General features: G+C 33.3%; 2 protein-coding genes across 8 annotated transcripts in view; both read right to left on the reverse strand.

Moving 5' to 3' along the window:
* HOXD3 (homeobox D3) overlaps positions 1-18705 on the reverse strand; it is a 46397-nt gene that overhangs the window by 8290 nt on the left and 19402 nt on the right. Inside the window, exons 1-3 of one of the 7 annotated variants that reach the window (XM_077272634.1) lie at positions 18337-18686; positions 17962-17988; positions 1771-1855 (exon numbers count right to left, since the gene is read on the reverse strand). The gene's annotated coding sequence lies outside the window, so the exon portion shown is untranslated. Of the gene's footprint in view, positions 1-1770; positions 2213-2672; positions 3653-4496; positions 4989-6896; positions 7285-17961; positions 17989-18336; positions 18687-18705 lie in introns of those variants that run through there. The other 6 variants (XM_077272632.1, XM_077272639.1, XM_077272638.1 and 3 more) reach the window with 6 other exon arrangements.
* On the reverse strand, positions 10992-14292 carry HOXD4 (homeobox D4). Its single transcript, XM_077272640.1, has 2 exons — positions 13137-14292; positions 10992-12177 (listed from the first exon to the last, which is right to left on the reverse strand). The coding sequence occupies exons 1-2, from the start codon at positions 13543-13545 to the stop codon at positions 11876-11878; spliced, it is 711 nt and encodes a 236-aa protein (XP_077128755.1). The 5' UTR covers positions 13546-14292; the 3' UTR covers positions 10992-11875.

Consider the following 18705-nt stretch of genomic DNA (forward strand, 5'->3'; position numbering starts at 1 on the left):
ACAATAAACTGAATATAAGGGGAATATTCTGAATCTATCCTGAGAATTAATGTTTGTTTACAACAACATTGAGTCAATGTAAACATTATGATTTGATCTGCATGATCTTATAGTGATACTGGGGCTATTATAAACAAGTAGATCATTATAAGTGGCATCATACATCTACTCTCGTAAGATATTATGAAATAAATTAAAGTAAACTTCATTAGTGAGTGGTATGAATTGATTGCATTGCAGAATGGGTTGCTATCAGCTATGCACAGCTTCCTTCGATATTGCCTGCACAACACAAACAATGCATGGATTCTTCCATAGAATCATATTTAGTAACAGACTGGCAATAGGCTTATTCTTGTTCAGAAAGATCCAACTGTTACTGAACTCTGCTTGAACCTAAATAAGGAGCAATGTGCAATAAATCACTTGGACAATGGGCAAATGCATTGTGCTTCTTCTTTACCACCACAAGCAAAATACAGATTAAAAAAAAAAGCAGAAGCCTAGAGTACACATATATATGCATACTACTGAAATCAACATACAGATCTAATCTGGGCAATATAATCAACATACTTCATGAGCTGATATATAACCATTGCGAAAAGGGGCCTCTCAAGACTTAAGACATCACTTTCCCACTTCTGTGCCTTCAAGCACCATTGTGGGAGAATATAATGTGATTTATTTATTTTTTAGAATTCAACATTCAAACATTGGTTCCAGTTTTTCCTTTGCATGATCAGCTAAACTCTACATATTTTTTCTTTTTTTATTTCAATGAAATCTAACGATCAAAACTAGTAGTGAAATGTATGGGAAATATTTTATAATAAATATGAGATTTATTCAATATAAGTAGCAGGAGTCTTTTGATTATTAAACAGGCTGAGTCCACACAGAGCATATCAATGCACCTGTCATTGGGGTTTGGAAAGAAATTTATGACTCCTAGTGTTTTACTAAGGGGGGGAAAAGATCCCTAGAAGTTTCACAAATGTAAAACAGGCCAAGCGTAGGAGGAAGACAGAAAAGAATCCCCTACTCCGCAAATTTTTCTCTTTTAAAGGCCTGTAGAGCAGAATTATAAAAGCTGCCCTGAGCCCTGTGTGTAACTAGAACTCGGCAGCACTTTCCTAGGACGCGCACAAAGTTCTGACCCTTTCCTGGATTACATACAAAAATATAGATATAAACACAAATGGATAAAATATGGAGGAAAAAAAATCTTGGATTAAACTTCTGGCCTCATAATGGGAGTCTGCCATCATCAGATAACCGGATCTAAAGGGATCTGCTCTCCACATGTGCAGGATTTCATGATACCACCAACAGAATATTCTAGTGCTTCTTTGGGAATATATTTGCTTCCATTGGAATAAATACAATTGTTTTATATTTGCGCTGAGATGAAATGTACAATACCTGGGGATGTTTATGTCATTGTCATTATTGTCGCTGTGTTATTGTTATGTTATTCTACAGATAGTAAAATAAGAAAATTGCTCTAATTTTATTTATTTTTTTTTTAAGAGTAGCTCAAAAATTATAAATGTAATTCTGCAGAGGATCACCTAATATTCCCCCAATTTTTCGTTTTATTAGTATGATGTTGCTGATGTACCGATACATAGAGGTTTACATTCATTGCATAGTGGTGCGCTATCGCAGCTCTACCGCTGTGTAGTCTGCAGGGCGCCTCTATAGTGGAATCATTATAGCAGATTATACATCATTTATATTCAATGGTAATTGTAGTCAGGGACTTACCTTGGCTTTCTAGGCTCTAGTCTTGTATCTGACTTTTTTTAGATGACGCCCTGTCTTCTTATTTCTGCCAATCCCACATGGAGGGCTGCAAAATATTACAATTTTCATTGCATCATACAATGTGATGTGTCATTTATAGGTGCATATACATATATAGAAGAAGCCATACAGAATGTGTCATACACCGGAAGCTCATTGTTTGTAAATATAAATAAACACAAAGTTAAATTGTAGCTTTTTATGTCTGACAATATAGATAAAGAGAATTTCTATGTATATTGGACAATGTAACATAAAGAGAATTTCTATGTATATTGGACAATGTAACATAAAGAGAATTTCTATGTATATTGGACAATGTAACATAAAGAGAATTTCTATGTATATTGGACAATGTTACATAAAGAGAATTTCTATGTACATTGGACAATGTTACATAAAGAGAATTTCTATGTATATTGGACAATGTAACATAAAGAGAATTTCTATGTACATTGGACAATGTTACATAAAGATAATTTCTATGTATATTGGACAATGTAACATAAAGAGAATTTCTATGTACATTGGACAATGTAACATAAATAAAATTTCTATGTATATTGGACAATGTAACATAAAGAGAATTTCTGTGTATATTGGTCAATGTTACATAAAGAGAATTTCTATGTATATTGTTCAATGTTACATATTTGTCAAAGAAGTGAGTAATCTCAACATGCAAAAATCCAGAAGACTATAATAAGCAACAATGCAGAGTAAAAAAAATGTATCTTATCCTTAATGTGTTGACTAAGTAGCTTTAAAAAATCCCACACAAAGACAAGCTAGGCCACATAAGAGACAAATTCAGCTACCATAAGCCATTCCAATGACCTTTGGCTTGTATAGTAATAACTCACCACTTAATGAACAACCAAGTGAGCAGTGAGCAGTAGCTTCTAGCAGAATAGTGCTAACAACTTTCCTGCAAATCCTCATTATCTCAGCTCAGACACCCCATGAAACCAGGTAAAAATGACTGTACAGGAGTGCGGCTTGTGCAGGAGGATTAGTCAAGGACTGGGAACTGTGGAGGGTCCCTGGTAGGAGGCCAGCCCAAAACACTAGATATTCCCAATTCAGGTGGGCGGAGGTCAATGTTCTTTTTTTTTTTTTATCATGGTTGTTTATTATAACCAAATGTATTCCTAGAAGCAAATTATATGGTGGGCTGGTGTCATCTGTTGCTGCATCATTCCAAACCTCTAAGCTTAAAATTCTACAGCTGTGTATACATACAATGTATATATATATATTCCTGTGTAATAGAGTCCTGATTTAATTGTATAATTCAAATTGGACACAATCCTGAAGATTACAAAGAAAAAAAACCCCTACAAGTGTGAAAGTTAGAAGGCAGTTCATTATTTTGTGTATTAATAATATGGTGTGGGTGTAGGTTCAGCCAAATTAAATGAAGGGGGCTTGCTGCAATGTGATTTAACTGGCCTGATGAGGGCTGGAGGGCAAACAATGGCACTGGAGTGGCCACTGGCTTGTGTAAAAAAAAAAAAATGTTGGATTTGCCCACCTACGCTGGTTAGTGTTAATACACACTCAGCATCACATTGGAATTTGGGTTGCTAGGGCCTTTATTAAATAAACTATTTTTGGTCAATTCTGGAAAGATAAATTATGTGATTATAAGTCAATGGACAATTGTATAATGTTAAGCAATTATATTAATTATTAGATCAAATTGTCCAGGAATATATAAAATATACACAGAAATGCTATTAACTATGTATATATTTATGTATCGCACACTATTTGCCCATTTGCAGACCGACAATGTGGCAAGTACTGACCTGATATAATATAATATAAGGCACAGTGTGCGCATCTGTATATATATTTTTTTAGTGGTTGCAATTAATTGTCAATATAGTTTGTGTAGGCAGTAGTTTTAAAGATATTATATGGGCAATATATACATATATATATATATGTGTATATATATATATATATATATATATATATATATATATATATATATATATATATATATATATATTTATCCCATATAATATCTATAAAGCTACTGACTACACAAACTATATATAGGTATATATATATATATATATATATATATATTTATATTTAAAAACATATATATATATAAACATATAATATCTATAAAGCTACTGCTTACACAAACTATGTTGACAATTAATTGCAACCACTAACAATGCATTTACAACATTTTACCATATATCTGCTATATTGTTTTGAAACCCCTCCACCTATTGAAAAGATGTTAGCATTATACCGACTGTACATATACATAAATCAGCTTGTCTTTTGCAAGCCCAATAGCCCAAGACACTTTGTTAATGTGATGTTCAATCTTCTTTTGACAGAGAGAAAATAAAGGCAATTTTATTTCAATGTATTTCAAAGTATCATCCCTTAAATGTAATAGGATGTCCTCTATGTATTACATAGTCTGTCATTATAACACATATTCACTTGTAAAATGTAAAGTCCTTGCTGTCAGTGCTCTGTGCAGTACACATGTGAACATAGCATATACCTGGATTAATCATGATAAAATGCTTATTTGTGCTTTCCTGTAAAAATCCCCTATGCCTACAAAAAATGCTGAAAACACAATAAATGTGAGCTCCAATAAAGCTCCATAAAGGCTCCATACAAAGGCTCTGGCTTGTCATGCAAGATCTTACCTGTGTATCAATTTATCATAACCCTGGGCTGCTCCAGTCTCTATGGTTGGTTGTTGGATGGAGCTAAGATGTATCCTTCACCCTTTGTGTGTGTGGAAGATTCTGTCCTGACCCTGATCTTGCGGATTTGCAGACATTTCCACCTACAGTAGCAGCACAGCACAGTATTCCCATAGAGAGGCAATGGGCTAGCACTCACCTACCAATTACAGTCAGGGCAATGAACTTCTCTCATACTGCTTGAAATCAAACTACTTGGCCAAATTAATCGAGAGTCTCCATTGTGAAGGGTTTAATGAGGAACCATTTCTAGGCTGCTGATGTCCTCCTAATAATCACTACAAGTCCCAGGCTCTGCCTTAACGTCTAAACCTATTTGTTCACGTGATCTCTACACTAAACCCTGCAGCTGTGGGTTTGTATATAACCTATATATTTCCAGCCCATTCCCAATCTGCCTTCATCTTTCTCACCTCCTCCGATTGTTATTTGATGCCAATATATACAATAAGAAATGTCACATCGCAGTGCAGGATTGCACCGACTTTGCCAATCAAAACAATTTACATATTTTCAATCCCTTATGCATAATCCTTATTGATCTGAATGCAAATATTGCACCAAAAATAATAATTGTTACAATCGAACAATGCAATGGATTAATATGAGACAAAATCCAGTCTCTGCAGGTAGTCCTATAATCACTCTATATTCACAGAAATAAATATCTTTTGTTGATTTTGATGCACAATCGAATGCAAATGTATTAATCTAATAAATATGGTTCCTATGTTGATGTCTCCTTTCTTTTGTTGTGTGTGGAGATCGATGGTGAATTGTACAGATATTATATTAAATATATTGTTATACCGACGACTTGTTAACTATTTCTTGTTTGCTACCTGTAAAATATTCCTAATTTTAAAATTGCAGAATGATTGCACCGAAATATAAAGAGCAATAAAAATAACACTTTATCAGTGGTGCTGACAGCAGAGCCGCATATGTTAAAAAAAAAGGCTCCAACAGCTTCCAGCAGAGAAGAACCCAAAATAAAGTGCTGTGTTCTCCTGCCCGATGGTGAGAATGCAACTTTACACAATCCAATTCAAGCAGAAGATCCACAGTAAATGAACCGCAGCATAATGTGCACAGGGCAATAAAACTGCAAGATTTACACCCCTCAGCCGCCCCCAACAGCCTAGAACCCTTTACTTACTATGATTTATAACAACAACTTGGCCCATTGTCAACAGATAAAACCTCCATGGCTACAGCTAGGAAATAAATGGTATTATTACAAGGGCTGAAATTCTCTATCCCGAGCCCAAGATATTATTAGATTATATGATTACTATTTTGTGCATACATTTTCTTCTCATTTTAAAATTATTTCTATTATTCTAAATGCAGGGATAAACAAACAAAAAAAGATTGATATTTCACGTACAATAAACATTGGATGATGCTGCATAAATGATCAAAAATGTAGAAAAAAATACATTTGAACAAATGCGTGACAATGCAAAGAATAATAACAATAATTATTATAATAGTAATATATTCTTAAAAAAAAGTGCAAAATGTACAAGTTAAGAAATTGTCCAGATTAATAAACTGCCCAATGATACAATGAATGGATGTGATCAGTGAGCCATTTATCAGCTATATATAGGAATTGTCGGGGTTATTTAATGTGAAAAATGTTGGAAATCAGGAAAGATATCTATTCTGCTGTCTCTCCCTCTCTGTTGGGATCCACAGGCAGATCAGTAAATATCCATTTACTTTTATAGATTGCAGCAAATGGTGGGAATAAATGGCGGTGTCCGGCAGAAAATGATCCCCTCTAAGTGTAATAGTAATGACTATGGCGGACACTCGGAAATCGTTATGGGCTCTAACGTTTGCCTTGGGTAACATTTCAGCTTTCTCCCCAATTCTATTATTATGACGCAAGATAAAATTTACGACCCAGGATTCAGAATGAAAAGAAGTTCAGGGCCCCTTTCTCAGTGTCTCAAGAAAAGGCAGCAGATGCCCTGACAGTTCAGTATTGTTCCCAGGGCTTGCACTAAATCTGAGCCCTCATACAAATCTAAAGTAAATCCATTCAATTCCCTTTACTGCCCAGGCTCTCCCCAAAGCAGGGCTCCAGGAGCAGTTGCATACATCATCCTAATTTTCTTATAAACCCTAAGCATTGTGAAACAAAGGTCACTCCATCTCCTGACTACTGCAAGGAACAGGCAAAGGCTCCTATTTATCACCCCAGTGATGACAGCCAAGTCCTGGATCAGAGAAGAAGAAATGAAATAAAAGTAACAATAATACAAATAGAAATAGTAAGAATAATAATAATAATAAGGATGATGATGATGATGGTAAGAACATACCCACCAGCAGCACAGGGCTCCTCTCCTCAGCTATATGACACACACAGTGCACAGTATACAGTCTGCTCTCTTTGTATATAATATTCTTGGGATCTCTTCAGTTTTCAAGTCTGATAGAGTCCTTTGCTTGGCAAATTAATGACGACGCTGTGTTTCTTAAGGGACGTGCTGAATTAATTATTTGCTGGATCACGTGGGTCAGGAGTTGAAGAAACCTATTCCTGGCATCTTGCATCCACTTTGATATTGAACATGTAAGGAACATTTCTAGAGCCCCCTGTGCTGCTGATGCCTCCTCTATGGGTGCTAGTAAATCAATGCAGAAGCCTCATGGTGGAAGATGGCAGGGAAGATGCGAGGCTCTGCAGCCAGGATTTACTGTACTGTACAGTGGGAGCTGCTGGCTACTCACTCAGCCTGCCCTTCATTCCTTCCATAACGACTAGTGGTGATATAATACACACTATTTTATTGATGTATTGTTAGTAGCAGAGGAGGAGCCATTAAACAGCACAGACACAGCTGCTTCACACACATACACACAAACACTGTAAATATATATATATATATATATATATATATATATATATATATATATGAGAGAGGTATAGATAGATAGATATATATATGCATATATGTTTATACATAGATGTGTTTGTTTATATACAAACATACACATATATATACACACATACATATATCTACATATACACACATATACATACACATATCTATAGATACACACATACATATACACATATGCACATATATATATATATATATATATATATATATATACACACGCATATCTATAGATACACACATACATACACACAAACACTGTATATATATATATATATATATATATATATGAGAGAGGTATATATATATATATATATATGCATATATGTTTATAAATAGATGTGTGTTTGTTTATATATAAACACACATATATGCACACATATACATACACATATATACACACATATACATACACATATCTATACACACATACACATATAAACACACATTTACATACATATATACACGTGTATATATACACACATACATATAGCTACATATACACACATATACATACCCATATCTATAGATACACACATACATATACACATATATATATACACATATATACACATAGATATACACATGCAAATATATACATATCCACATATATACACCTGCACACATATATACACACATTTACATACACACATATATATACGTGTATATATATACACACATACATACATACATACATATATCTACATATACACACATATATCCATATATACACATATATACATGCACATATCTATAGATACACACACATATACATATGTCTACATATACACACATATATACACTTATACATACACATATCTATATATACACATACATATATGTACATATGCACATATATACACACATACACATATATAAAGACACACATATGAGTGTGTATTATAATCTTTGTTTATTGATTATGTACAGTTAAATTATAATTTGATTGTTTTTATAAAGTGAAATAAGTAAAATAAGTACGTTTCTATTGAGGTTACAAAGTCTACAATACGTGTGTGTGTGTGTGTGTGTGTGTGTGTGTGTGTGTGTGTGTGTGTGTGTGTGTGTGTGTGTGTGTGTGTGTGTGTGTGTGTGTGTGTGTGTGTGTGTGTGATACCTCCATATTAACCAGCATTTCCCTGGGTTTTGTCTCCTCTACTTTAAAGATATGTTGAGTATTTATACATAAGTCAGTCTATATAACTTCAAATTTTCTAAAAAAAAACCCATACAACATATAGGAGAACATTGCATCTCTATATCTATTGGTAACACAGTGCAGGTGTGATCATTATTACATATCTACTACATCCAACAACAGTGAATAAAGATTGATGAGACAATTATTCACATTATTTTATTAACTTAGAGGCACAAAGACATATACAAAATAAATGCAGGCAGCAAACTGTACAATAGGTGCCAAATATATATATCTATATATTCAGCTTCACTGTACATATATCAGGAAGAGTTCACCTTCTCGTATGTATTGTGTGCACACACAGCCTACATACTGTATGTGCATGCAGGAATGAACCTGCCCAGCCCATGTATTCCTTTATTACACCCCCTCCCCCATCTTGATATGTTTTATCACAGGACAATCTGTAACTAGTTTAATTTTCATCTTTTTTTTCCTTGATAAGGCTTTAATCAGAACCTTCATGAAATGCACCAAAGTTTAGTCCACTATATTTATAATGATCATAAAGTTACATTATTTTATAGCAAATTGGGATTGATTTATTTTCTGAAATACCGTGTTCTCTATCTATCTATCTATCTATCTATCTATCTATCTATCTATCTATCTATGGGAATATCTATCTATCCATCTCTCTATTTAATATCTATCTATTTGTCTGTCTATAATATGCACAAACGTAGGTGATTGATAGATAGATAGATATTAGATAGATAGAGATATAGATAGATAATAGATAGATTATAGATAGATAGATAGATAGATAGATAGATAGATAGATAGATAGATAGATGATAGATAGATAGATAATAGATGATAGATAGATAGATACATAGATAGATAATAGATGATAGATAGATGATAGATAGATAGATAGATAGATAGATAGATAGATGCATACATACATGATAGATACATGCATACATACATGATAGATAGATAGATAGATAGATAGATAGATAGATAGATAGATAGATAGATAATAGATAGATACATACATGATAGATAGATAGATAGATAGATAGATAGATAAAAGATAGATAGATAGATAGATACATACATGATAGATAGATAAATAATAGATATATAATTAGATAGATAGATAAATAATAGATAGATAAATAGATACATACATACATGATAGATAGATAGATAGATAGATAGATAGATAGATAGATAGATAGATAGATAATAGATACATAGATAAAAGATAGATAGATACATACATGATAGATAGATAGATAGATAGATAGATAGATAGATAGATAGATAGATAGATAGATAGAGAGATAGATGATAGATACATACATGATAGATAGATAGATAGATAGATAGATAGATAGATAGATAGATAGATGCGAGCTGCATCATTGATCCTGGATCTGTATCTATATACCTGGTGAACCCCTTTTATCAGGGTAACCCATGTACAAAGAAGTCCTTTATACACAGTAAATCTAAAAGGCTCCTATGTCTAAAGTAGGGAGTTAAGGTCCAAGAGGTCAAGGGTTTAGAGGTCAGATCCTTCGGCTGAAATCCAACTAATCGCATAGAAAATGTGTCCTCAGGATGAACCTGTGGTTTTTGGCTGAGCAGAACTTTAGTAAAAATACCTTTTCACCCTCTCAACATGGAGCTGCTTCTCCCCTGTATGATCTGTCATGGGGACAATGATGCTCCTATAACACATGGATGAGACATCTCTAATATTATCTGCAGCTTTCGGCAGCCTGAGACCTCAGAGCTCCAGTTTAGGAGCAAACAAAGAATTCCCCCATATCTTCCTGTCCGTGTGTTACAGATGTGAGAGCAAATACTCTATGCCCCAGATAAGGATTCCTCACACACCCCATGTACAATTAGTTTCCTGTCTTATGCATCAATTTATATTTTTATATATAAACAGCTACTGATTGTTACTTCTAGACTACAATCGTTACAAAATGCATCTAATAAACCAATAAAGGTTCCCTGGAAATTTCTTGTCACAATCAAATCAACAAAAGTGTAACAAATCCATACATGTTAAAATGTTTTATTTGTTAATAAAAATAAGAACATTCTGCTGCTCTATAACAATGAAAAACAATCTTTGCAAGTACGGTCATTTTTCTTTTCCTTCTGCTGCTCACATAGGTGAATAGCTAATATCTACATTTTTACAAATTTGCTTAAAAAAAAAAAAGAAATCTAACCTGGAAAAAAAATTATAAGCAGAAAATACATTTTATTTTCATATTTAAGGTACAACTATTTTCCAATGGATGAACCTGAACGCTTTCTACCTTAAAGAAGACTCATTCTACAGTGTGAATTATAGAATACTTTTATTTTATTGTAAGTTTATATTGCTACATAAAATAATACAAATAAAACAGAATATGCTACATGTAACTGTACAGTTTGCTAGGACATTTTATTGTTCCTGTGGATTCTTTTCCCATAAAAATATCACATTTATCAAATTTCTCTCATTTAAAACCCCCAAAATTACATTTGTTTATTCTACAAACTAAAATCCTATTTCTGAATTACCTTCAAGCAGGAATCTTATACTAAACCAACCATAAATATATAGAATAGTCAGGTAGAGAGAGTCCTCCCGCCACACTATTCATGAGAACAATTCTCCTTTGTGTATATTTGGCTTTGTACTTGTATTATTATTATTTTGATTAATTTTTGTGTGTGTTTTATGAGATCAGTTTCCCTTTAAATAAATAAGTGAACACACTTTACAAATAAAATAACCCGTTTATTTCATAATAATAATAATTTTCCTGTAATTTGGCATCGTGTCATTTATAATCCTGGCAGTAACAAAGAAGAAACAACGAAATGAAGGCAGAGCTTTCCCATATGGTCCCCACATTTATGTTTTATCTCTCCAATTTCCTTGTTAACCCAATGCTGCCCTGTGCTATTAGACAGAACATACAGACAGATTTACCTAAGACATATTTCCATAGGTCTCTTTTGTAGAATCCTCTTGATATCGAAAAAAAAAAGAATAGAAACATGTCCTCCTCACAGTTTATGATGTCCAGAATTTCTACTGAGAAGACATTCTTGATAGCTGTGAGCATTCTAGTTCTGATTCTGCTGCACACTTAAAGTCCTGGCAATATTTTATGTAAATTACAGCCCAGAAAAATAACAATAAAAAAAATAATAATAATAATCTGCAATTCTTCTTATAAAGAGGTGAGGTCTGTCTGATGCTCCTTGGTAAGAGTTTGTATGTGCTGAGAAGAAGCAGAGGAAGATCTCCCTTTTGTATTGGGCAACTTGTGGTCTTTTTTCCATTTCATCCTCCTGTTCTGAAACCAGATTTTTATCTGGCGCTCAGAGAGGCACAGACTGTGGGCAATCTCTATCCTCCGACGTCTGGTCAGATACCTGTTAAAATGAAATTCTTTCTCCAATTCCAGAACTTGCTGCCTGGTGTATGCAGTCCTGGAACGTTTGGGTTCTCCACCTGTGTAGTTGGGGTTGACTGAAACAAAGCAACGAAAAATATACTTTGTGAAATCTAATGGATCTGTAAAAATGTAATCCTTATAGAAGGAGCTACAAATAAATGATACATATACACATATATATATATATATATATATATATATATATATATATATATATATATATATACACACATACATATATAAACATGCATGCTTTAAGAATAGTAGTGCTACTTACACACACATATACACACACACATACATATATAAACGTATATATATATATATATAGGTGCATGTGTGTATCTATATATATATGTATATAGGTATATAGGTGTATGTGCGTGTGTAAGTAGCACTACTATTCTTAAAGCATACATGTTTATATATGTATGTGTGTATATAATATATATTATTATTTGTAAGTAAGTAGCACTACTATGCTTAAAGCATGCATGTTTAAATATGTATGTGTGTATATAATATATATTATTATTTGTAAGTAAGTAGCACTACTATGCTTAAAGCATGCATGTTTATATATGTATGTGTGTATATAATGTATATATATATATATATATATATATATATATATATATATTTGTAAGTAAGTAGCACTACTATGCTTAAAGCATGCATGCATGTTTATATATGTATGTGTGTATATAATATATATATATATTTGTATGTAAGTAACACTACTATGCTTAAACCATACATGTTTATATATGTATGTGAGTATATAATATATATATATGTTTGTATGTAAGTAGGACTACTATTCTTAAATTCTTAAAGCATGCACACACTTTGATGATGGAGTTTGCTCCTCAGTAGAAACAACAAAGCCACATGGCCTATTCCCTCAACCATAAAAATTTATGATGAGTGTAATGGCTTCCTAGGCTTAAATGGCCATAAATAATAATTTCAGCAGCTTTCTCGTCTAGTTTCCTAGAATTATACCCTGTAATAGGAAGAAGTGTCTCCTTACCTGAGTTCACGTGGACTTTCTTCATCCAGGGGTACACTATTGCAGGCTGCTTGGCCAGGCTTCCATTTTTAGGGTGCTGCTGCTGGCTGCAGGCTCTGGGGATCTGGGCAGGAGCTGGGCAGGGCTCCTCTGCAGCAGGGTAAGGGTTCTGTGGCTCCTGCCCATGGTGGCCCCGGGGCTGCAGTGCAGAGGAGCCTGGTGCATGGTGGCCACAGCTGAAGGAGGACTCCTCGCTGTAGTTTGGCCGGGAGGTGTAGAGAGCTGGATGCTGGTTATAGTCAGAGCCCTGCTGGGAGCTGTAGAAATCAGGGGCTTGCTCTGCTAGGTAGCTGCTCTGCACATACTCCTCGCATGGAGGGAATTTAGGATCCACATACTTAGAGTTTACCATATAAGAACTCATGGCCATTAATTTCTCAGGATAGAAAATACTAATTTTTCTGCTCTTGTCTTTTTTTTCTTGCCTCCATAAAGCCCTCCTACTTGCTGTCAACTGAATAAAGTTAGGAGGCCACGTGACCAATCCAGCCAATCACAGGGCAGGAACTTTATCACTGGATTTTAATTGTAGCTCATAATTTCCAGAAAATAACAAAATAATATTGATTTAATTGGATCATTATGAACATTCCATCCCCTCTCCTGCCCTTAATCACACATTGCATGTCTTAATGCAAGAAATCTTTCCTTGATCCCTAGATTACAACTGCATGTAGTAACTATTGAATAGAAAATATTGTTTTACACAAATAATTCACCTTTTATTCTTTTACAAGAATGTTTGCCACAAGCATAGGTTTTATAAACAGATACATGTCTGTGTAGTTATTGCTGGTATCTAATGTGAGGAGGGAGAGCCAGTGCTCTTATGTTGTCAGGGGGACATCAGGGGCTCTATAACATGTACAATAGACCTGTCTTGCCTTTGTCTTTCAAGGGGTCATCTAAAAGTTACCAGAATCTAGTCAGGTTGAAAATAAATTAGATAATCAGTAACTTGTGGTTTACTTTTCACAGGGTTCAATAAAACAAGAAACAATTATTTAATATCTACCAAGATTCCCCAAAGTATAAACTTATTTTACTTTTGACCCTTACATGAGGGAGTTGAAGCATAAATCAGTCTACAATAAATTAATGTAATTCAAGTTTAAGTGATGCATTACTTATGAAAAAAAAATGTTTAGGGCATGCAAATCAACAGAAATAAAGTAAAATGCCCAGTATATATATATATATATATATATATATATATATATATATATATATATATATATATATATATATATATATAATAGGGAAAGAGATGTATATACATTAAAAATTAGGACTAGATAGTATATATAGGAGGCGTTACATACTGTGTAATATGGATACAATGAGATGTTTCACAGGGATTAGATTATATATCCATGAAATGCTGTTTATGAGTGTGTATGTATATATGTGATAAGGTAAAGATGGTATATAGGATAAATATGATAGGGGATGGTGTGTTTATATGATAAAGGATACATATGACCACAAACAACAAAGCTAGAAGAAATATTAACTATAGACTGAAAGGAAAACAAGAATATGAGAGTGAATCTGTGTTTGTTTTTCTATTCTCATATAAATGGCCGCAAAATATTATAACTATTCTAGGCGGATTCGAAGTTTTTGCATCGACCATATATTCCCCTAGAATCGAATCTGTGACTATGTAAACACCACACAAATTCGGTTCTACAGGGTACATATAGACAACGTATAGACAATCCTTCTACCTAGTGCAGTGTTCTCATAGGAATCAACTATGAATCACCTATGTGACAAGGATGGTGGCAGGTGTGAGATGATGGAGGCAAAAAGGACAAGATTGTGTGTACACAATAAATAAATATATATATATATATATATATATATATATATATATATATATATATACATACATTGGGTCCAATATATGGGGGGAAACAGATAAATAAATGCTGATTCCATAGGATGTGTGATGATACTAGGTCAGTTTTCAGCAGGTAACCCGACGCTGGTATTGACCTCTACACTTCATGGAAATCCTATTAAAATGAACACTCTATTATATACAGCCATTATATGTTATTATGTAAAACGAAATCCACAACGACCATATTTCATCTCAAATCCGTAAATATTTGATAGACATGGTCAATGTTTTTTTACTGCACAGGTACATATGCCCGAAAGGCAAGCTAAACCCTTAGATACAATGCAGCAGTAGAAATTCATACAGTGTAAAATATTAATTTAAAAAAAGCAGATTTAGCAGAGCTAAGGTTGTTCATACAGCAGTGTTCAGTTTTCATTTAGGACAACTCATAGTGAAATTATTAAGCTGCAGCAATATATGCTTTTACATAGGACTGCAGATCAGATAGACTGTTGAGATCCTAATTTAGGACGCCTTCACAAAGCTCTTCAATTCAGCTCTACCTCCTCTGTATGCACATTATGTGAATGCAGAAATACCCAAAGATACTCACAAAACAACCACAGTGATATAGTTTGATACAAAATTATATCAAATGCCCCAATAATAATCAGTAATCAGACTTCAGTATTTCCTACATCCAGCAGTTTCAATGTGTAGAAACGTCACATCATTTCCATCAGACAATGATTATAATAATAGAAATTAAAAATATACATGGTGCATTACATACCAGATATGTTTCTTGTGAGCAGCCAAACGTTGCACTATGCCCAGAACTGAGTGTGGTAGCGTTTATGGTGAAGGGCAGGTCAGAGGGCATTAGCAAACATATCCCAAAGTTTCATTATTTTTAGTGCTCGACAGTCACACAGCAGAGGACAAAAGTTCACGATTTGTTCCTGACTCATGTGCAAACTCAATGTCCTCCCCTCTTCCGAAGCCAGAAATCCTCAATAATCCAACCAGGGATTCCTCAAACATGAGACCGCTCTACACTTGTTAGGTAAGTGTGTATTGCCAAATTCTCATGCATGCATTCATTCATTCATTCAATCATTTACTTATTTGTAAAATATTTGTTTTGTTTTGTTCTGATGTGGTTTGATACAAACACTTTGCATGTATGATAATTATATTATTATATGAGAATATATCTACTGTATGTATCCCTATCACATTATATATATGTTTACACATATATATATATATATAGAGAGAGAGAGATCTATACATATATACAAGTATATATAAATTTGTATGCTTATACATACATATCATTATGTATATATAATGCATTTGTGTGTATTTATAGATTCACAAATAGAGATATACACACAAATATATATATATATATATATATATATATATATATATATATATATATATATAATATAATATACAGACACTATCATGTATGCATATCTAACTAATAAATATCTATCTATTTGTCTATATATATAATCATCTGTCTCATATCTATCTATATATCTATCTGCACAAACCTTTCTTTTGCACACAAAGATTCTACATTCTAGAATATTAATGGTAAAAGCTACAATATCTTTGCAGCTGAGATTCTTTTAAAAGAGGCCATTTTTTTTCAAGTATTACATATTGAATTTATATGTTATGTTAGGATTTTACTTAACACAATTTAGTAAAGAAAAGCTATCAGAGAGCTGACATTTTCATATTAGTTAGACGTTGTGACCTGCATTTCACCTTATGGGAAGACTTGCTCAGACAGGTCAAAGCCACAGTGTTATTGATGAACAAAAGCGTTAAATATTCACCTCCTGCTCCTCAGCCGATAGAGCTGCTTTTGATCTAACTTATTTTTCTGGGGTCTAATTCATACAAAAATTCTATCATTTAATGTTTTATTTCATAGGACTAATTCCTTGCCGCTGATGAAAATGATGAGATGCAAAAAAAAAAAAAAAAAAAAAAAAACTAAATGAGGCAAAATGACAATATATATCCAAGTATATAAATGGGAAATAAATATAATTGGTTGTTTTTTTTAATGTCTGATTTTATATATATTTTCATAAAGTTAGAAAATGACAGACATATTCATGTATTTTTTTTTTTGTAACTGACAAGTTTTCTTATGGATATTTATGTAAAAGATGTGTTATAAAAATAGAAGGAAACGAATATCGTGTATTAAATATCTCTGTTTATTCATATTATTATGAAGAAGTTGCTCCAATCTGTATTTATATACTCTGCAACAATAGGAAGCCAGTGCTGCCCGCATTGTACCGCTGCAGGTAGCCCCAGAAATCAGCTAATCCCATTATAAAGACTGCACAGATTATAATCCTATAGCCACTTATGCACTTTATCAAATATAATCATTCATTCACATAAAGTCGTGCTATGAATCTGTGCTATAATGCATATCATCACTCCAAACTGTGGGAGGCGCTATACAGTACAACAGAACCAACAAGCAGTGACTTATAGTTCATCCAAACCCAACAAGACAGACATCTGGAAAATGTCCAGAATCAATAAAAGTCTTCAATATAATTACATCACTTCCAGTCAATACTGTACCCCATCAAATAACCCAGCCATATGGGATCATATAAACTCCCAGAATGCTCCAAGCTCATTTACATCTTCAGTTATTAACTACTAAGTCATTTCATACATTTCATATTTCACATCAGCTATTCTCAAACCCCAACTTTATTTAGTATGCCCAAAAATAAAACAAGGGATCTAAGAAGATCACTCCAATATATGTATAATAGATTGCATTGGTGCATGATATCACACAGATAATAATAGATACAATTTCTGACAAATCACACTGACACTATGTATGAAAACAATTACAATTCAGAGTAGTAAACTCACCCAATTTGTCCTTCCATTGTGTGTAACCTGTTGCAAAAAAATATATATATTTAGTATAACATTTAAAAAAAAATGCAAAAAAAAAAGTCTTTATGTAATTGGGGTAATAAAGAAAAAAAAAGAGAACATAAAATAATATAATAATAATCATGAGGATTGTTTTCAGCAACGCTATAAAATGCATTGTCTGCTTACATTATATTCCTTTCAAGTTCACAGTTGAAATAAACCTGATCAAATGTAATTACAGATCTAGAACTAGCCACAATGGGGGATCTGTACTTTATCGAAAAGTAAAGCATGACCATAATAAACACGTGTATACCCTGCTCCAGCTCCCCCATCTAGCCCAGGATTACATGGAGAACCACTTACTTTCTATTCTTTTTTTCTCCTTCTTCTTCTTGTAAAGTAGATCCAGCAGATAGAAAGGCTTCAGTGCTAGGAGATCCAGACAGAAATGATCCTTTCTAAACACTGATCCTTATTACTACATGCAGGAACACAACGCATCTGCACTTGTATGCTGTTAAACTAATTTATGGTGGGAATTATATTTTAGCTTGTCAACTCTCAAGCCATAAAACAAAGTTTATTGGAATCACGTGTTCCCATCCAGCCACTCAGGACTCATCTCAATGGAACCATAAATAACCATCAGCTTTAAACTTCTATTCACTAGATTGAGATTCCCAGAAGCCTCTAATAGTAACACCAAATAAAAGGAGGAATATTAAAAAGTGA

This window comes from Ranitomeya variabilis, chromosome 7, assembly GCF_051348905.1.
Source record: "Ranitomeya variabilis isolate aRanVar5 chromosome 7, aRanVar5.hap1, whole genome shotgun sequence".
Taxonomy (NCBI): Eukaryota; Metazoa; Chordata; class Amphibia; order Anura; family Dendrobatidae; genus Ranitomeya; species Ranitomeya variabilis.

Excerpts from the sequence above, each read along its gene's own strand:
- HOXD4 (XM_077272640.1), bottom strand. The coding sequence starts at position 13,545 with ATGGCCATGAGTTCTTATATGGTAAACTCTAAGTATGTGGATCCTAAA. Across the intron at positions 12,178-13,136 it reads GAAAGTCCACGTGAACTCAG|TCAACCCCAACTACACAGGT; the intron begins GTAAGGAGACAC and ends GCTTTGTTTCAG.